This window comes from Scardinius erythrophthalmus (genome assembly GCF_964197995.2).
Source record: "Scardinius erythrophthalmus genome assembly, chromosome: 25".
In the NCBI taxonomy this organism is placed as follows: Eukaryota; Metazoa; Chordata; class Actinopteri; order Cypriniformes; family Leuciscidae; genus Scardinius; species Scardinius erythrophthalmus.
This window is the reverse complement of record NC_138245.1, coordinates 24,184,803-24,201,193: the sequence shown is the minus strand read 5'-3', so window position 1 is coordinate 24,201,193 and position 16,391 is coordinate 24,184,803. Positions and strand designations below refer to the sequence as shown.

At 34.8% G+C, this 16,391-nt stretch overlaps 1 protein-coding gene and 1 long non-coding RNA gene across 2 annotated transcripts; both read left to right on the top strand.

Moving 5' to 3' along the window:
- Window positions 1-286: 286 nt before the first annotated feature.
- On the top strand, window positions 287-3,371 carry mala.2 (mal, T cell differentiation protein a, tandem duplicate 2). Its single transcript, XM_081358105.1, has 5 exons — window positions 287-310; window positions 1,266-1,380; window positions 2,297-2,464; window positions 2,564-2,716; window positions 3,035-3,371. Exons 2-5 carry the CDS (start codon window positions 1,291-1,293, stop codon window positions 3,107-3,109), a joined length of 486 nt encoding a protein of 161 aa, XP_081214231.1. The 5' UTR covers window positions 287-310; window positions 1,266-1,290; the 3' UTR covers window positions 3,110-3,371.
- A 2,659-nt stretch (window positions 3,372-6,030) lies between these two features.
- LOC308685382 lies at window positions 6,031-8,146 on the top strand. The gene is made up of 4 exons (XR_014029449.1): window positions 6,031-6,106; window positions 6,564-6,620; window positions 7,091-7,165; window positions 7,256-8,146. It is a non-coding gene; the product is annotated as an uncharacterized lncRNA (long non-coding RNA).
- The last annotated feature ends 8,245 nt before the right edge of the window (window positions 8,147-16,391 follow it).

Below are 16,391 nucleotides of genomic sequence, written 5' to 3'. Positions count from 1 at the left end.
GACTCAACCGTCTCTGATGCGGGATAAATATTCACGAGGTTTTCGTGATGATAGTATACAATCGTGTTCGTGTTTGTCAGTCTGAAAATGTTTTAATTTGCTAGTATCATCGCAGTGGATTTCAGCAGCAGATAAACATCTTAATAGCTAGGCTATAATAGAAATCACCCACTAAAAACTTTTGTTAAAACATTAGAGTTTTAATGTGGATTTTACAGAGGAGATTTTGGATTTCTCTTTATATCACTCCATATTTCTAGGAATAAAATGGTGTATCAATCAGGAGCAAGACTTCAGAAGATAGGGACAGGTAAAGCTTGACACTTCTGATGTGTGAAGTTGTGAACGTAGGCTAAATACAACTTATTAAAACATAAAGCCTGGAATTTTCCTCATAACCACCCGGTAATAAAATAAGACATTGCAAAGACAAATAATTAAGCCTCACTTGGATATTGTAAGAAAGAAATATCTAATTTATCACTCAAAAAAATCTATGAAACTGAATCCTGAGTCACACTTTGACAAAATCTAAACCACCCTTGTAACCAGATCGACGACTTCTTAGCAGAGGTGTAAAGTCCACGTTCAGAAAGAAAAAGTCCTCTTCAGTATTTTGTTCCAATAACCTGGATTTGCTAATTAGCACAGTTTTTCAGCCAGGAGATAGAACTAATTAGTGAAATCAGCTGGCTGAGTTTATGGGTGGCAGGACTTTTACTTTCTGACCCAGAGTTTATGGCTACACCTCTGCTTCTTAGGAAACATTAATTTTGCTAATAGTCTTCAACATGGGTGTTTGACTGTCAACATGGCAAATGTTGAGATACAAATCTTTCATTTTAAAATAATGAATTTTGCTCAGTTCCCATATTTTGCATTGACATAGGGCGATTGATCACTACCAGAAATTGACAAATTGGTTGGATTAGATTAGAATATACAGTAAGATGGTGGTGTTGTTGTTGTTGTTGTTGTTGTTGTTGTTGTTATATCTATTCTACAGTATGTTGTTGTAGGCCTTTGGCCTGTCAAAAAACAATAAAGAAAGTTGCCATGGTCGTTTGAAAGACAACAACCAACAACACTGTCAAAAATGAATGTGCACAAATGTCTGGCAAAAAAGACAGCTGCTTTTGGTGAACGTTGTGCAAAGGGCAGGGTGGGTCATGGAATGCATCAAGGTGAACAGGTCTGTCCAGTTTCTAAGCCTCTTAAATAAAGCATATCTTCAGCATTTCTGCACTTTTATTTTACCTGTGCAGAGAGGACACTCAGGTGAACACACTCATGGCATCCAATACAGGGCAATCGGGCTTCCTGCCCAGCGGAGCGAACATATTCTGCACCATCCCCGACATCTTCTACCTAGTAGAGCTTGTGAGTTGATTTTAATAAATTAATTTAATTAGATGTAAATTCAAATACTATTGATTAGTAGTACCTACACTGTATACAAATTATTGTTGGTTTAACTTAAAAATGTAATGGTTGCCTTAAAATTTACTCTAAAATAATTCATCCTGGAGAATCTAGCCTCCTGATTTATCATTTAAAAAAGAAATTAATGATTAACAGAAAATGTATACAATTATGTAAATGACAAAAAAAAAATACAATTTGTTATTCTAAAGACTATACATCCAAGTTATCTAAAATGATTTGATTCATTATTGTAAATGAATACATAGCATAAAAACTAAGCAAATCTGTAATTCTTAAAAAAATTCCAATAGGCCAAATAAATGTCAGAATGTTTTTTATTCTATTTTTATTTCAATATCATTATTTTCTCTTATATACAATTTAGAAGTTTACTGTTTGATATCCATATCATATTTCAGGAAAAGTTTTAAAACAATTCATAAAAAAAGATGTTCTCAAGGGAAAGAGTGTGTAATTTTTCATCTAATATATTGGTAACACTTTAAAATAAGGTTCATTAGTTAACATTAGTTAACTTCCTTAGTTAACATCAACCTAGAATGAAAAATAATTCTACAGCATTTATTAATCTAAGTTAATATTAATTCCAACATTTACTAACACATTATTAAAATCAAAGGTTGTATCTGTTAACATTAGTTAATGCACTGTGAACTAACATGAACAAACAATGAACAGCTGTATTTTTATTAACTAACGTTAACAAAGATTAACTAATAAAGTAACAAATGTATTGTTAGTTCATGTTAGTTAATACATAATGTTAACTAATGAACCTTATTGTAAAGTGTTACCAATATAATTTATCTACTATCTGGAAGCTCATTCTTTCATTGTGTTTATCTCTTAGGTCTTTGGCGGTCTGGTATTGTGTCTAGTAGCATCTACAAAGCTCGAGCCTAACAACCCCCAAGCGTATGTGATTTCTGTGACAATTTTTTGTTTCATCATGACATTCCTGTGGTTGATAGTGTTTGCCACTGGGTCTCATCGTAGCAAAAGCTCTTGGGCAAGCGCGGTAGGTTCAATAATCTCTCTCTTTCTCTCTCTTATTTCCTCTCTATTCCTATTTAAATATATATATATATATATATATATTTTTTTTTTCTCTCCACAGGATGTTGCATGCCATGGATTTGCATCACTCCTCTATTTCAGTGCGTCTGTGCTTCTAGCTCTTTCAACCATTCAGATTAAGTTTGGGCTTGACCTTTTTCCTTTGCTTGTCGACAATATTCTACTTACTTACAAGCTGGATATAGCTGCCGTGGTGAGTCCCTCTTCTTCCCAAAATCAAATTTCCAAATCTAACACTGTTTTACCTGTTAGATACTAATATAACTAGTTGTAAGATATTGGTGAAATCTGTGAACAAAAATGACAAAGCTGATGTTCTGAATAATCTTGAATTTTTAGAGTACTAAACATGTAACCTCATTCAGGTTAACCTAGCTTCATGTAGTAACAAAACACGTATTTAACATGAAATCAACTTAAATACATTAGATTACACCAATGAAAGCCATGTTATAAATTCAAAATTTTTCCCGTTGAAGTGTATAGTGATTATTTGTCTCTTTAATTTCAGGTGTTTGCCTTTCTCACCACTTTACTGTACGTCGTCCACACCATTTTCTCAGCCCTCAGATGGAAATCCTTCTAAAACATCTGCACACAACCTGATTTACTCATATGATTGTCTGCCTCATTAAACAAAGTTATTACAAATATCATATAATGCATCAGTAATAATTCATGTGATAATAGATTGACTGTCCAGGCTTCTTGTGTTCTATAAAATGTATACAGATTATATTTTAAAACCACTTTTTACTGTTTTTTTTTTTTTTGTAAACTAGTCTCACCTAAGGTATAAATTATTGTAATTACTGTATGACTTATCTAATAAAGGAGATTATGAACGATCTGAGTATGATCTCTCTTGGTGTGTAACTGGATACAAATGTGTCCCTATAGGGCTTCAAATTGCCCTTTATTTTTAAATAAAAGAAAAGGAAGATTTTCTGGAATGAATCACCTGCTTTTACAATATTCTACTAGTGTGATGAATCATAAAACAATTTTGTTACATTTTCTAAAAAAAAAAAAAAAGTGGCTTTGCAGTTGCTAAGGTTTTTGGTCTACGCTTGTTGTGTTGTGTCTTCCGGTTTGTATTTCCACAGCATGAAGTTAAGATCTTACAGACTTATGAATGAACCGCTCATTTTGAAATCTTCCCAGTCTACTGACGTTTGTAATGACATCCATTTCAAACGTTACAATGCTCATGAAAACATTTGTTAACTCCACAATTAGTAAATACACTTCACCAGCTAATTACTGAGTGCACACAAAGTTTCTTTGGGAAATCAAACATTTTGCATGTGGATGTAAAGTATCTCAGGGGAACGCAAAACATTTTGCAACATTTTTTCCATAGCCATGTTCTTAGCAAAGCACCACAAATAATGTGGTTATGGATAGCCTAAGTTATGTCAAGAAAACAAACCCATAACCATAGTGTAGATGTAATCAGCATTTCAGTAAGGTTTCTTTTCTTTCTTTTTTTTGTAGTCTGTGTATTTTGGTGTGTCTTTCTGTTCCTTAAAGCATGTGGTGTGTCTGTTTTTGGCTTTTAAATTTCTTGCTTTTCTAGAACTGGTTTCAACTGTTTAACCTGGTTTATCCTGTTCTTATGGGTTTGGAATGACGTACGAGTAACATAACACAGGGAGTGTGAGTTCACACAAGTCTTGAACAGGGAACAATTGGGCCCTGTAAGGCAGTGGTGGAAAGAGTACTAAAAAATTGTACTTAAGTAAAAGTATTGCTACTTAAGTAATAATTTACTTGAGTACAAGTAGAAGTACTGAAAAATAATATGACTCAAGTAAGAGTAAATAAGTAGTTTGCTTAAAAACTACTCAAGTAACTATGTTACAAAGTACTTTGGTATTATTTTTCTATTTTTACCCAAATAGCGGGGATGATAGCGATATGGAGCGCTAAACACTCTCATGTCAAATCTGTTTCATTCATACTGGAAGCCCAGTATGGATTCATCCCCCATGCAGAAAGTCCACAAGTGAGATTCATAGGAGTATTAAACTTATTACGTTTCAGGAAATGCCTTATATGGATATAATAACATGCAAATAGAGACGTTTTGACTGATGAAACATGAAGACAAACACATGATAGCGATAATATATCTGTGTTCATCAAGCTATCTCAGGTATTTTCATAAGAATGATGTATGTCTTTAAAGGGATAGTTCACCCAAAAACCTTTTTTCAGACGAATACAATCAGAGTTATATTAGAAAATGTCCATGTTTTAATGGCAGTGAATGGCTGGAGAAAATTTGAAGCCCAAAAAAGTGCAAACATATGCACTCTGAAAACATATTCTATGTTATTCTCTGAAAATCTTCCCCCATGCTACAGCTCTCAAATCTCATTCAGGTTACTCAGATAAATAATATGACAATCATTTGCATTGTGATCTCTGTCAGAAGGTTTAATGACTTATAACTTCACTTTTGTATTACAAAAAGCTATTATACGGTTTCAGAAGCTTATAACCCAACTCATAACACACGAGTTGTGGATTTATATGATCCTTTTTTTATCTTTTCTTGGACATTTATGGAGCTCATCAGGATACTTATCCATTTTTACGTAAATTGTTGGTTTAAATTGAACAATGTAGACAAGTATGCATAAGAATGGATTCATGATTCATGATGATTTACAAAAAAAATCTTCTGCTTGTGTTAATGCAATGAAAGTAAATGACTGGGGTTGCATTATACACTGTAAAAACTAAAGGAGCCTCAAGTATCCTGTTGGATACTCAAGGAACTTCAAAATGTAATTTTGGTGCCTCAAAGCTCTTTTTCCTATAGAAGGGTTACTGGAAGAGCATTGACAATCTTTGAGGTTCTTGCTGGAACTTATGGGATCCTTTAAGCACTTTGTATTTACTTCAGAGGTTCTGGAGTCACCTTTTCATTACTATGAGACCTCGAAGTGCTTTGGGGGAAAATAGAGGAACTTGAATGCGATAGAAGGGTTATTGGAAGATCTTTTAACATTTAAGTGGTTCCTGGAAGATCTCTTAAGTTAAAGCCAGCATCTGGAGGAACCCAATGGTTCAGTGAGGCCAGAATTAGATTATTATTCTATTATTATTATTATTATCCTATTATTATTATTATTATTATAGGCTACTTAAGTTTGATTCAGTATACATACCCAGGTGAAAAAGATGTACTATTAAATGTATTAAAAATTTACTTGAGTGTGTTTTTAGTAGACCTACAATACAAATATACTTTAATGCATTTTAATACATTTAACAGTAACCTAGTCTTTTTCACTTGGGTAGATTACATATATTTAGTATAGGCCTATTTTATTAAGTCATTTAAACCTTAAACAACAACACTAAATAATAATAATATTATATGAAGAAGAAGAAGCAGGAGGAGAGAAGTTTTATTCAGTCACGAAACTGCTGCTATTCCTCTGCTGTCGTCGCTTCAGTGATCCTCGCGCTGCTCGCGCGCAACAAAGCTCAGCTGATCGACGTCATCGGTTTGAAAGTAACGGCTCCTCTCATCAAAGCTTCCGCCGTTTGTTCGGCTCTCCATTACAAGGTTTGTAAACTCGCCAAATAAATATAAATACAGAGTCTACTCACTATATATTTAAACACACATATATATAAACTAAATTTATTATACATTACTACGTTTTTACAGTGTTTACCACTCGTTTATTGCACAGTATCTGTTTTTAGCCGCGATGCTAACTACGTTGATCTAACGAACAAATGGAAATGATTGACTTATTGTCTTAGATTGATTTAGTCATTCAATTCAACATATTTTGTACAACTGTGTCTTCAAATTGCCTAACTAATTTAGAAAATTCTCTGATTGTTATGAATAACAAAAACAGGTTATAGTTTGCTCTGTTTTTGTTTAGCCTAACGTTAACTTTACTTACTAACGTTACAGGTGCCCTCATTCTCTCAAATACCATTTTAAAGCCATTTACTGGTCAATAAATATTATGTTGTGAATAATCAGCTCTGTTCTTTTGTTTCCCCAGAACAACCATTACATTTCTAAAATAATCTGAACATTTCAGTGGCAACATTGAATTACAGTAAGTTACCTGCACCACATGCTGTACTTTATTACTATGAACTTTCTCTGTGTGCAATTGTATTGTTTGACTGTGTACTTGTGTTTTTTAAATCAGTTATTCTCTGAAAATCTTTTCTCATGATCTCAAATCTCATTCATGTTACTCAGAAAAATAATATCACAGGTTTGATTCACAAAAAATGCTATAGACATTTTAACTCTGAATTATAACTTCAAGTTTAGTCTTTTTCGACAAAAAAAAAAAAAAAAAAAAAAAGGAAAAAGCTATTAGGCTTCAGAAGACTTGCAACACAACCCATAACACATGAGTTGTGAACTCATTGATTATTTTTAGGATCTTTTCTGGGACATTTTTGGATCTTAACCATTTTTACATAAAGTGTTGTATTGAATTGAACTAGACAAGTGTACATAAGAATGGTTTCATGAATGATTTACACATTTTTTTTCTGCTTGTGTTTCATGCAGTGAAATTGAACGGTGACTGGGGTTGCATTATGCCTGAGATCTGCTTTTGGGTTCCACAGACAGAAAGTCAAACAGGTTTGGAACGTCACAAGGCTGAGGAAATTATTTAAATTTCACAACTATCACTTTAATAACATTACTAACAGTAAATTTTGTACTTTGCAGGGATCTGAAATAAGCTGAAATACAAGTTTGATCAAGAATAAAAATCCTCCTGTAGACCTGAAAATCATTGAAGTGTCTGGACCATCCACCAGAACAGAGGAAAAACAAACGGAAAACGATGCTGTACCTTTTCACTTTTCTAACTCGTTAAGTACCTCACACCAACTTGGTCCCACAGTGACATTTTTGACCACAAACGAAATTGCTGATCGTGTGGATTCTTAGTAAAATGACTGGAATTCCCCAGTGAACATTCACAGAACAACAGATCATTTTACTGCACCTTAATACTGTTTCCGGGTCGAAGCCTCTACTTCCTCTATCTTGTTTCATGAGAATACTCAACAACCATTTATGAACACTGTTGATTCAAGTCACACATTTAAGATTTTCAAAAGCCATAGTGTACATTATAGACTCCAGTCTAACGGCATCCCAGACTTAAACATTTTATGATTCAAAATAGCTGAATAACTAACAATCTGAGATTTCAGTATAGAGATAAAGGTTACAGCACAATGAGTGTATATTAGCACTGTTGTTTGTTTTTGGCATCTGATAGAGCTTTTGGACTTGGAAACAGTGATGTTAGACTTACCATCGGACTGAAACACAAATGTGTTAAAGTTAAGTATGATGGACATTTTTAATTAGTTCAAATGTAATTTTATTTACATTGATTTATTTCGTGGAACATGTGTTTCCATGCATTTTGTTGAGATGTCTTTTCTTGTTTATCTATTGTATATACATGGTTGATTATTCATGTTGCTTATGTATTATACTATTTTTTTGTGTATTCATTGATATTAATCTGTAGTTAGCTTTTTTCCCCATGTGCATGGAAGTGTATGTATAAAAATGGATATCAATAAACAATTCTTATTTTGTATTTGGTTCAATTTGTTTATTATAATAGATGTCAAAGGTAACCATAGTAACAATATGAAATTAAATATTTAAAAAAAATGAAATTTGGTTCCTGGAGGCACCCAAAGTGGTTCCACACAGTGCCTAATATCAGAGTTCCTCAGGAAACCTGTGTGGTTCCTCAGAGAACCGGCCCTTTTTAAAGGGTGCCTAGAGGATCTACAGACGGTTCCGCCGGTGTGGCGAAGTGAAGAACCCCAAAAGGTTCCTCCAGGCACCTTTTATTTTTACAGTGTACCTGAGATCTGCTTTTGGGTTTGAAACAGGTTTGAAATGTCACAAGGATGAGGAAATGATTTCATTTTCACAACTTTAATAACATTATTAACAGTAAATTTTGTACTTTGCAGAGATCTTGGCATAGTATGCTGAAACAAGTTTGAACAGGAATGACAACTTCTTGTAGAGCTGAAAATCAAGTGCCAGGACAATCTACCAGAAAAGAGGAAAAAAGAAGCCTGGCAGTTGCTGCACCTTTTTACTTTTCTGCCTCATTCTTCATACTTCAAATGTCCCTTGTGAATAATTTCTTCATATTAATTGCATTTTATGTTGCAACGGTGTGGAAACATTCTTGAATTTTCGGTGAAATTTTGTGGGCAATGGTCTATTGTCCATTGTCAACAGTGTGGCAACGTAATGAATGAAACACAGCTATCACAGAAGTCACTTTCAAGCAGCTTTCTTTTGGTCAATGCAGCGAATTCGAGTGACCAACTTATACCCACACTGACATTTTTTGACCTCACACAAGATTCCTGATTGTGTGGATTACTATTGAAATGACTGGAATTCACCTGTGAACATTCGCTGAACAACAGTTAATATGACTACACCTTAAATCCGTTATGACTCAAAATGTTATCCGCTCGTTAAGTCATGACGCAAGGAAAAACTGTTTTGCGGTCCAAGCCTGTACTTGTTTCTAGTGAGAATCCTCGACAGCCGTTCATGAGTAGGCCTACTGTTGATCCATGACACACATTTAAGCAAAGTGTGGCAAGCAGGGCGGGGAGGGGAGCCGTGGGAACTGAGCGAGGCCGGTGGCGTGAGTGCTAATGAGCTTCACCTGCGCACCTCAACGGTCTCGAGTCACGGCGGAGCTCCGGTAAGATAAAATGAGGAGTGACGACAGCGAAGGAGGAGAGAGGACCAGGGATGTGTTCCTGAAAGCAAGGTTAACTTACCGTCACACATACCCTGAACTCTCGGTTGTTTAACCCAAACATTGGTTACTTTGGAGTAAATTCAGTCAACCAGGAGAATTAAATTGAGAGTTAATGGTGAATGAATTATCGCGTCTCGCCAGGAGATGGCTCCATAAAGCTGAATCAAATCATCCATCCATTTTACAAACCACGCTGGTCCAGCATAATATCCAAAATATGGACGTAGTGTCTGTGATGCCACCCATAGGTTTCTGAAGAGCATTTTTGAAGCACAAAGTGGGCGGAGCCAGCCGTCGCCATCTTGGTAGCGCATCACTCCTGGATAAACGGAAATGGGCAAAAAGGCGGGATAAGCTGAGGTGACGAGACGGCTAACAAACAGCAGACAAACGGCTAGTAGTGACCAGGCTGTAAACACATTTTTTTCTGCTGTAAAATTGGGCGCATTAACATGGGGGTCTATGGGATTGACTCTCTTTTGGATCCTCTCTCTAGCGGCCAGTCGATGAATTGCAGTTTAAGTCACTTCCGTGTTGGTTTTAAGAGAGAGACAGGAAGGTTGCCGCCTGTTAAGATCATACAGGTTGTTATTAAATTGCTTAATTAAGGTTTATATGCTAGTTTCCATGGCAGAGTTCAAGACAAATCTTTTCATTACTATTAGATCTGTCAGTTTGGTGTTTCAAATGATTATTATTAAACAGCAAGCACAAACCATGTAAAATCGGCAGCCCTTCCGGCACACTCAGTGTCCGAATTCACTCACTCGTTTACATCAACTCCTTCAAGTGGAAACAATGGAAATGGACGCTAAGAAGCACGCATACTTTTATCTTCTTCTTTTGTTTAATGGTGATTTACATTTTTAGTGCATATCGGCACCTTTTGTGCGTGTTGCCATCGTAATCTTTTTTTAATCTTATTTTCTAATTTTTCTTAAATCAGTTTTTTATTACTTTGAACAAGAATGATATTGTTTGTTTGATGCTAAATATATACATTTTTAAAAAGAGAGATGAATTGACCAGTCGTGCATGTATTAAAATGTATCTATAATATGCAATAAACAAGTATTTTTTTGTACTTGGTTCAGTTTTTCAGTTTGTTAATGGTAAACACAGTACTAACAAGAAATAAAAACTATTCACAAAAAAAGCTGACACCCCGCAACGTGCCATTTCCACTAACATCATTGCACAAGCGCATTTCTGGCTGGGAAAGTAAATGAACAAAGAAAAAAATAGCTTTGGAAGGTGTGAGTGTCCCTGTAATCTCATGGATACTTCAGAACCTGATTCTCAGTCACCCAGCACTCAACGTTTTGAAACTGTGGTTAAAAATAGTTGATCTAGTGGAACTTCAACAAGGATAAGACTCAAGATGTGTCCCAAGCTTTAATCAAACATGTGGACATTTTCTGGCTGGAACATTAGTAGATGATAGGAATATTTTTAATCAAAGGAACACTGTTCATTGCATTTTACATCAACACAGGAAAGAATGTAATGCTGGACGTCAAAAAACACATTCACGGCTGTTGATTGAAATATTAATATGCGTCATAGATGTAATCTGAGTATTCAGTTTTGATTTGTTTCATGAAATCTTTGTTTAGTATCGAGAGGTAGCAAACGGTCTCTGACTCACCTCAGTATTTGTTGGCAAGAAGCACAAGCCTTAGGGTCCTTTCTATACAAGAATCATGCCAGTTTTATTATAAAAAAAAAACATCATAAATTCTTTATTGAGAAATGTAAATAAAATGCTGATTTTGGATGTTATGTTTTATTATTATGACCTTCAGGTCAATGTGCTCTAAATGAAGATACACATTTTACAGTTTCACAACAGATTCAGAGGATGAAAACACCCAATTTTTAATGAAAAAAAAAAATACATTTCTGTTTTGTTCTGTTCAAACAAAGCATCTAATTCTAATTTAACATGTCTGTTTGGGGTCTCATGGACTCCAAGTGCGTTTTATACAGTATACTGCATACTTAAAGGCTCTAAATCCAAACCACTGCACTGAAATGCTCACCAAGGCTGCATTTATTTGATCAAAATTACAGAAAAAATTATAATATTGTGAGATATTATTACAAATTAAAAAACTGTTTTCTATTGTAATATATTTTAAAATGCCATTTATATCAGAGATTGTTTAGTATATTTCTTAAAGTGTATTTGAAATGTTTAATTTCTCAGTTTACAATGTAAAAAAGGCCTCAGAGTGCACTGTGTCTCCCTCTATAGCTCTGAGCACCAAATATAACAATGAATGATGAGGTCATTTTGATGTTGAGATGTGTAAGTGAAGGAGTGTTCATGCTAGAAAGATTAAGATGTGCACCTGTTATTTTCCTCTGCTTTAAAAGCAGGAAGAGGATGGCTACTAAAAATGAAAGATAACCCAACAAACGACCATTGGTTGAGCAAAGGGTAAACAAGTTGAAAGAGACTGTACAAGTTTTGAATGAGATCGTTAGATAATCAACTGGCAACTCTGTTTTGTTGTTTGAAACAAAGTCTATTCTTTTGACACGTGGAGATTTTTCTCAGTTGTTTATTCTAATTTGTTTTAGTGTATTTCTACAATGTTGTTTTGCCAGGAACAAATTCAACACAGGGATAAAGCTTCAGTTATATCACAATGGGTTTAGTTCAGAGGAACTCAAATAAAGTGAAAAATAAGTGGTTAATTTACAACGAATGTTCACAACAGAACTTTTTCCAACAGAAATTCAGACAGTTTTCTGTGTCTGAGATTATGCAAATATAATTCTTACCAAATGTATCTGAGAAATATCTTTCCGCTGGTCATCTTCTCAAATCCTCTCGGTTACACAACTCTGTGTTCCTTTGAATCTCAGATGATTCCTCGTCCACCACCCAAATGTACAGCTGCAGTTTCTGTCATTTTAGACCACTGGTGAAGAATTTAAATCTTCTACACTCATTTTGTGAGAAGTAAGAGTGACATAAAAGAGATTATCACATATAAGTGACCTATTTCATTAGACAAGCCAACTTTGGAAATATTACTGTCTATTTTCCTTCTGGTTTAAACCAATCTGTTCCTTTATAAGCGCTAGGCCCCTGTATATCAGTCAGAGGCAAACGATATAAAGAAAAATGGCGCCATATTTGCCTCAGATTTGGCTCATACACAGAGGTGGACAGTAACAGAGTACATTTACTTGAGTACTGTACTTAAGTACACTTTTTGTGTATCTGTACTTTACTTTAACTTTTTAAAGTAACTTTTTACTTTTACTTCACTATACATTTGAAAGACAAATTTTGTTATTTTTACTCCACAACATTTGAAAGACAAATTTAGTTCTTTTTATTCATTTTTAGTTCTTCATTTCTGTCAAGGTCCTTGAGTAGAAAGTAGTAACGTCAGTCAGGGGATGATTTTGGTTGCAGGGGTTGCATTTTGGTTGGAAATGAAAGTCAAGTTGATGTCAGAACCCAACGTCGTTTTGACATCAGACGGACAGATGTTGGATTTTGGTTGGAAATGAAAGTAGGGTTGATGTTTGAACCCGACTGATGTTGGTTTCTGACGATTTTCAACCACAATACAACGTCTGGCAACGTTGGAGATGAACGTCAATCTGACGTTGGATTCTGACATCTGACATTTTTATTTTCAACATTGGGTTTGTTCTTCTAAATGCGAATTTTGTCATTGTTTTGGAGCTATAGATATAGATAACAGTATGCCTAACATATTGTCAACTTAATCATACTAAAAGCCAAAAATCTTTATATAGGGCACTAGGGAACGGCCATTTGGGTGTCCTAAACCATTGTGGATGTTATTGAGTGCGCTTATTCAATCTCACATTCAATCTGGAACTGTGTTCTAGAAATAAATTTGATATTGATATGAGGGTAGGCAGGCATTCAGAGGCATAAAACTGTAAGTATTACATACAACAATGCAACAATAATAAAACAATGCATTGACATTTACTTTTGATACTTAAGTACTAATACAAATACTTCTGTACTTTTAGTTTAGTAATATTTGAACAGTAGTATCTGATAAAGTACACAACTTTAAGTGATTAAGTAAGGAAGTTGTGTACTTTATCCACCTCTGCTCATACTTTACAGGATTTTATCTATGCTTCACTACAAGTTTCAGGATGGAAGTTCACTTATGTAACACAAACATCATATAAGGACATTTTAACTGGAACAGAAATGGATGAGACAATCATTGCAGCCCTTTATGCCGGAGATGACCGCGTCAGCCGCTGACTGCAGGAAGGATAATACTTAATCTAACAAACTTCAAAGTTGTTTAATGTCTCATGAGATGATGATTCATTACTGCTGTTTTCAACAAACTTGAAGAAAGATGGGTGCTGACAGCTGAGTTAATCTCAGATTAAAGGAGAACTCCGGTCAATTTTAGCTCATTTTTTTGTAAATTTGGAGTGCTGTCAGTACAGAGAACAACGACAAAAATCGGTGTTGCCTACACCGTGTTATCCTCTTTTTAAAATTTGCACCCTGTTGACTTCAATGGGGCAAGTTTTAAACCTGCTTTTAGCCTCTTAACATCCTTGATGTGTCATTACAAGTGCACAGCCATGTGAGTGATTCCTTCAGAGTGAACACGGTGAATCTGACTGCAGTAGATGTGAAAGATATGAATAAAAATGATGTTATTTCAGCCAGCGCACATACCTGTATTTACATCCTGCACTTGTAATGACACATCAAGGATGTTAAGAGGCTAAAAGCTGGTTAAAATTGTAAATCAATGTTAAAATTGACCGGAGTTCTCCTTTAAGGGTCTATGGTCGCTAGTGTCATACAAACCAAATCATATGACTTTGCAAGTTAGTCACTTCATATGTTCTTATACTGTACATGAATGTGTAGGATATGACATAGCAGGACTGGGCATCATGAATCATAAAATGCAGTAAATAAAGCACTGGGTACCTTCAGGCAGTTTGAAATGGACCTCTGACAACTGCACTGCTGGAAAACAGTCACACATATCACATGACTACAGATCTATGGATAAATCATGTCAAACTGCTGGCAGAGCATAATCGGATGTGGCGTCAACGTTACGGAAAGATGATCAAGAAGATATAAAGACTTTTATATTCTTACAAGTTGTCTTCTCTTTGTTTGTAGTATGTAATATACTGTATATGAGTTTTATAAGTTCTTCCATATCACTGGCACAGCTCTATTGTAATGCTCTTCATTGAGTCTTTGTTGACATGTTTTAATGTGTTTCCACAATGTCAAAAAAGTTCATCTACCTTGCAAAGTTGCAAAAAATAGAGTTTTTTTTACCACACAATTCATTTAAACATTAAAAGTCACGTTGTCCTTTAATAATATCAAAAAGTAAATAAATGCCATAGAGGAGAAAAATTTACTGAATTCAAAATGTCAGCAAGTTGTGATAAAATTAGCAACAAAGTACTTGCCTAAGTGCACTTTATCACTTGATTATGATAAAGGGCAGGAATAGCACTAAAGACACTGACAAAATCCCTTAACAAATTCAAAACCAGAGAATATGAAGTCAAATACATGATGCTTTTCCTGCATTTGTGGCACACTGAAATGTAGCCATTGCTCCGTTGATGTTTATAGGATGTTGCATTTTAGCCAAACACGGTCATGATTCATGGGCTTGCAAGTACATGTGCTTTTTATGTGCCCTTCTCATAGAGCCCAGTTAGACAGATGTCAAAATGCAATACGTCTAAAGCGGCCAAAAGTGTTATATCACTTTGCCCTTATGCAACTAAACTCATGCCACAGCATGTTGAATGTAATTACACTGGTTTGGAGGCAGGATGTATATATCATGAATGATACCAAATGTAGCGATGGTAATAATGACTTGGTTACACTTTATTTCTTTGCTCCACTTTAGACATTCTACTAAGTAACCTTGCAACTACATGTCAACTAACTCTCATTGGAGTCTTAGTAGACTGAAGTAGACTGTAAGGTTAGGGTTAGATGTTAGGGTTGACATGTAAGTTAAGAATGTCTGTTGGAGGGGTATCAAAATAAAAATGCTAGCAGAAATTAATAAAATGTTAGCAGGTATTAAGAAGACAGTCTACTAAAACTATAAGGAGAGTTAGTTGACATGTACAGTGTAAACTATCATTTTTATGATTTGTTATCACAACTTTTTATCTTTTGTCAAATCAACTTAGATAATTAATGTGGTTCAGATAACATAATATTTTGAGTTTCTATTTATTAAACCAATTTCCTTCATTGTATTAACTCAAAATTAAGGCAACCACATAACTTACTTTTTTAAGTTAAACCAACAATACTTTTTTTTTTTTTTGTTAGTAGAATGTCTAAAGTGGACCATCGAAATAAAGGGCAACCAATGACTTTTGCAGGAAGCCGAGCTCTGTCCCATTTCATAATGTATTTGCCTCTTGCCTCCAGTATGTGAGCTTCATCTGCTCTCATTCCAACTGAAGGATGTAGGGTTATTATAGTTAACTAAAACTAAAACCTAGTTACTTGAAATAAAATACACTTTAACTGGAAAACTAAATAAAAAAAATAACATTTTATTTCAGCTAGTTGACAAGGCAACATTTCTCATTTCTAGTTTCATTTGAACTAAAAAATTTATAAAAACTATTAAGTCAATAACAAATCAAAACTAAATATGACAAAAAACAACAAAATTACTAAACACTGAACTAAGATTTAAATGAAAAGAGAAAATATATAATAAAAGCTAATAATAAAAACTGTAATAGAATCTCAATGATACTAAAATAACACTGAATGTAAGCCAGCTCTAAACCTTTCAGGATGTCTCACGGGATCAGAAGATGTCACGACTGGGGTCCTGGGAACTGTGGAAAATCACCAGGAGTGCTTCTTACGTCCTCAGCGCATTCCTGCCTTCATTGCAAACACACACACACACACTCGCTCACAGACACACACATGGCCACACACACACACAGGGGGAGAATAAAGCTACCTGCCAGCGGAGCCCCTTT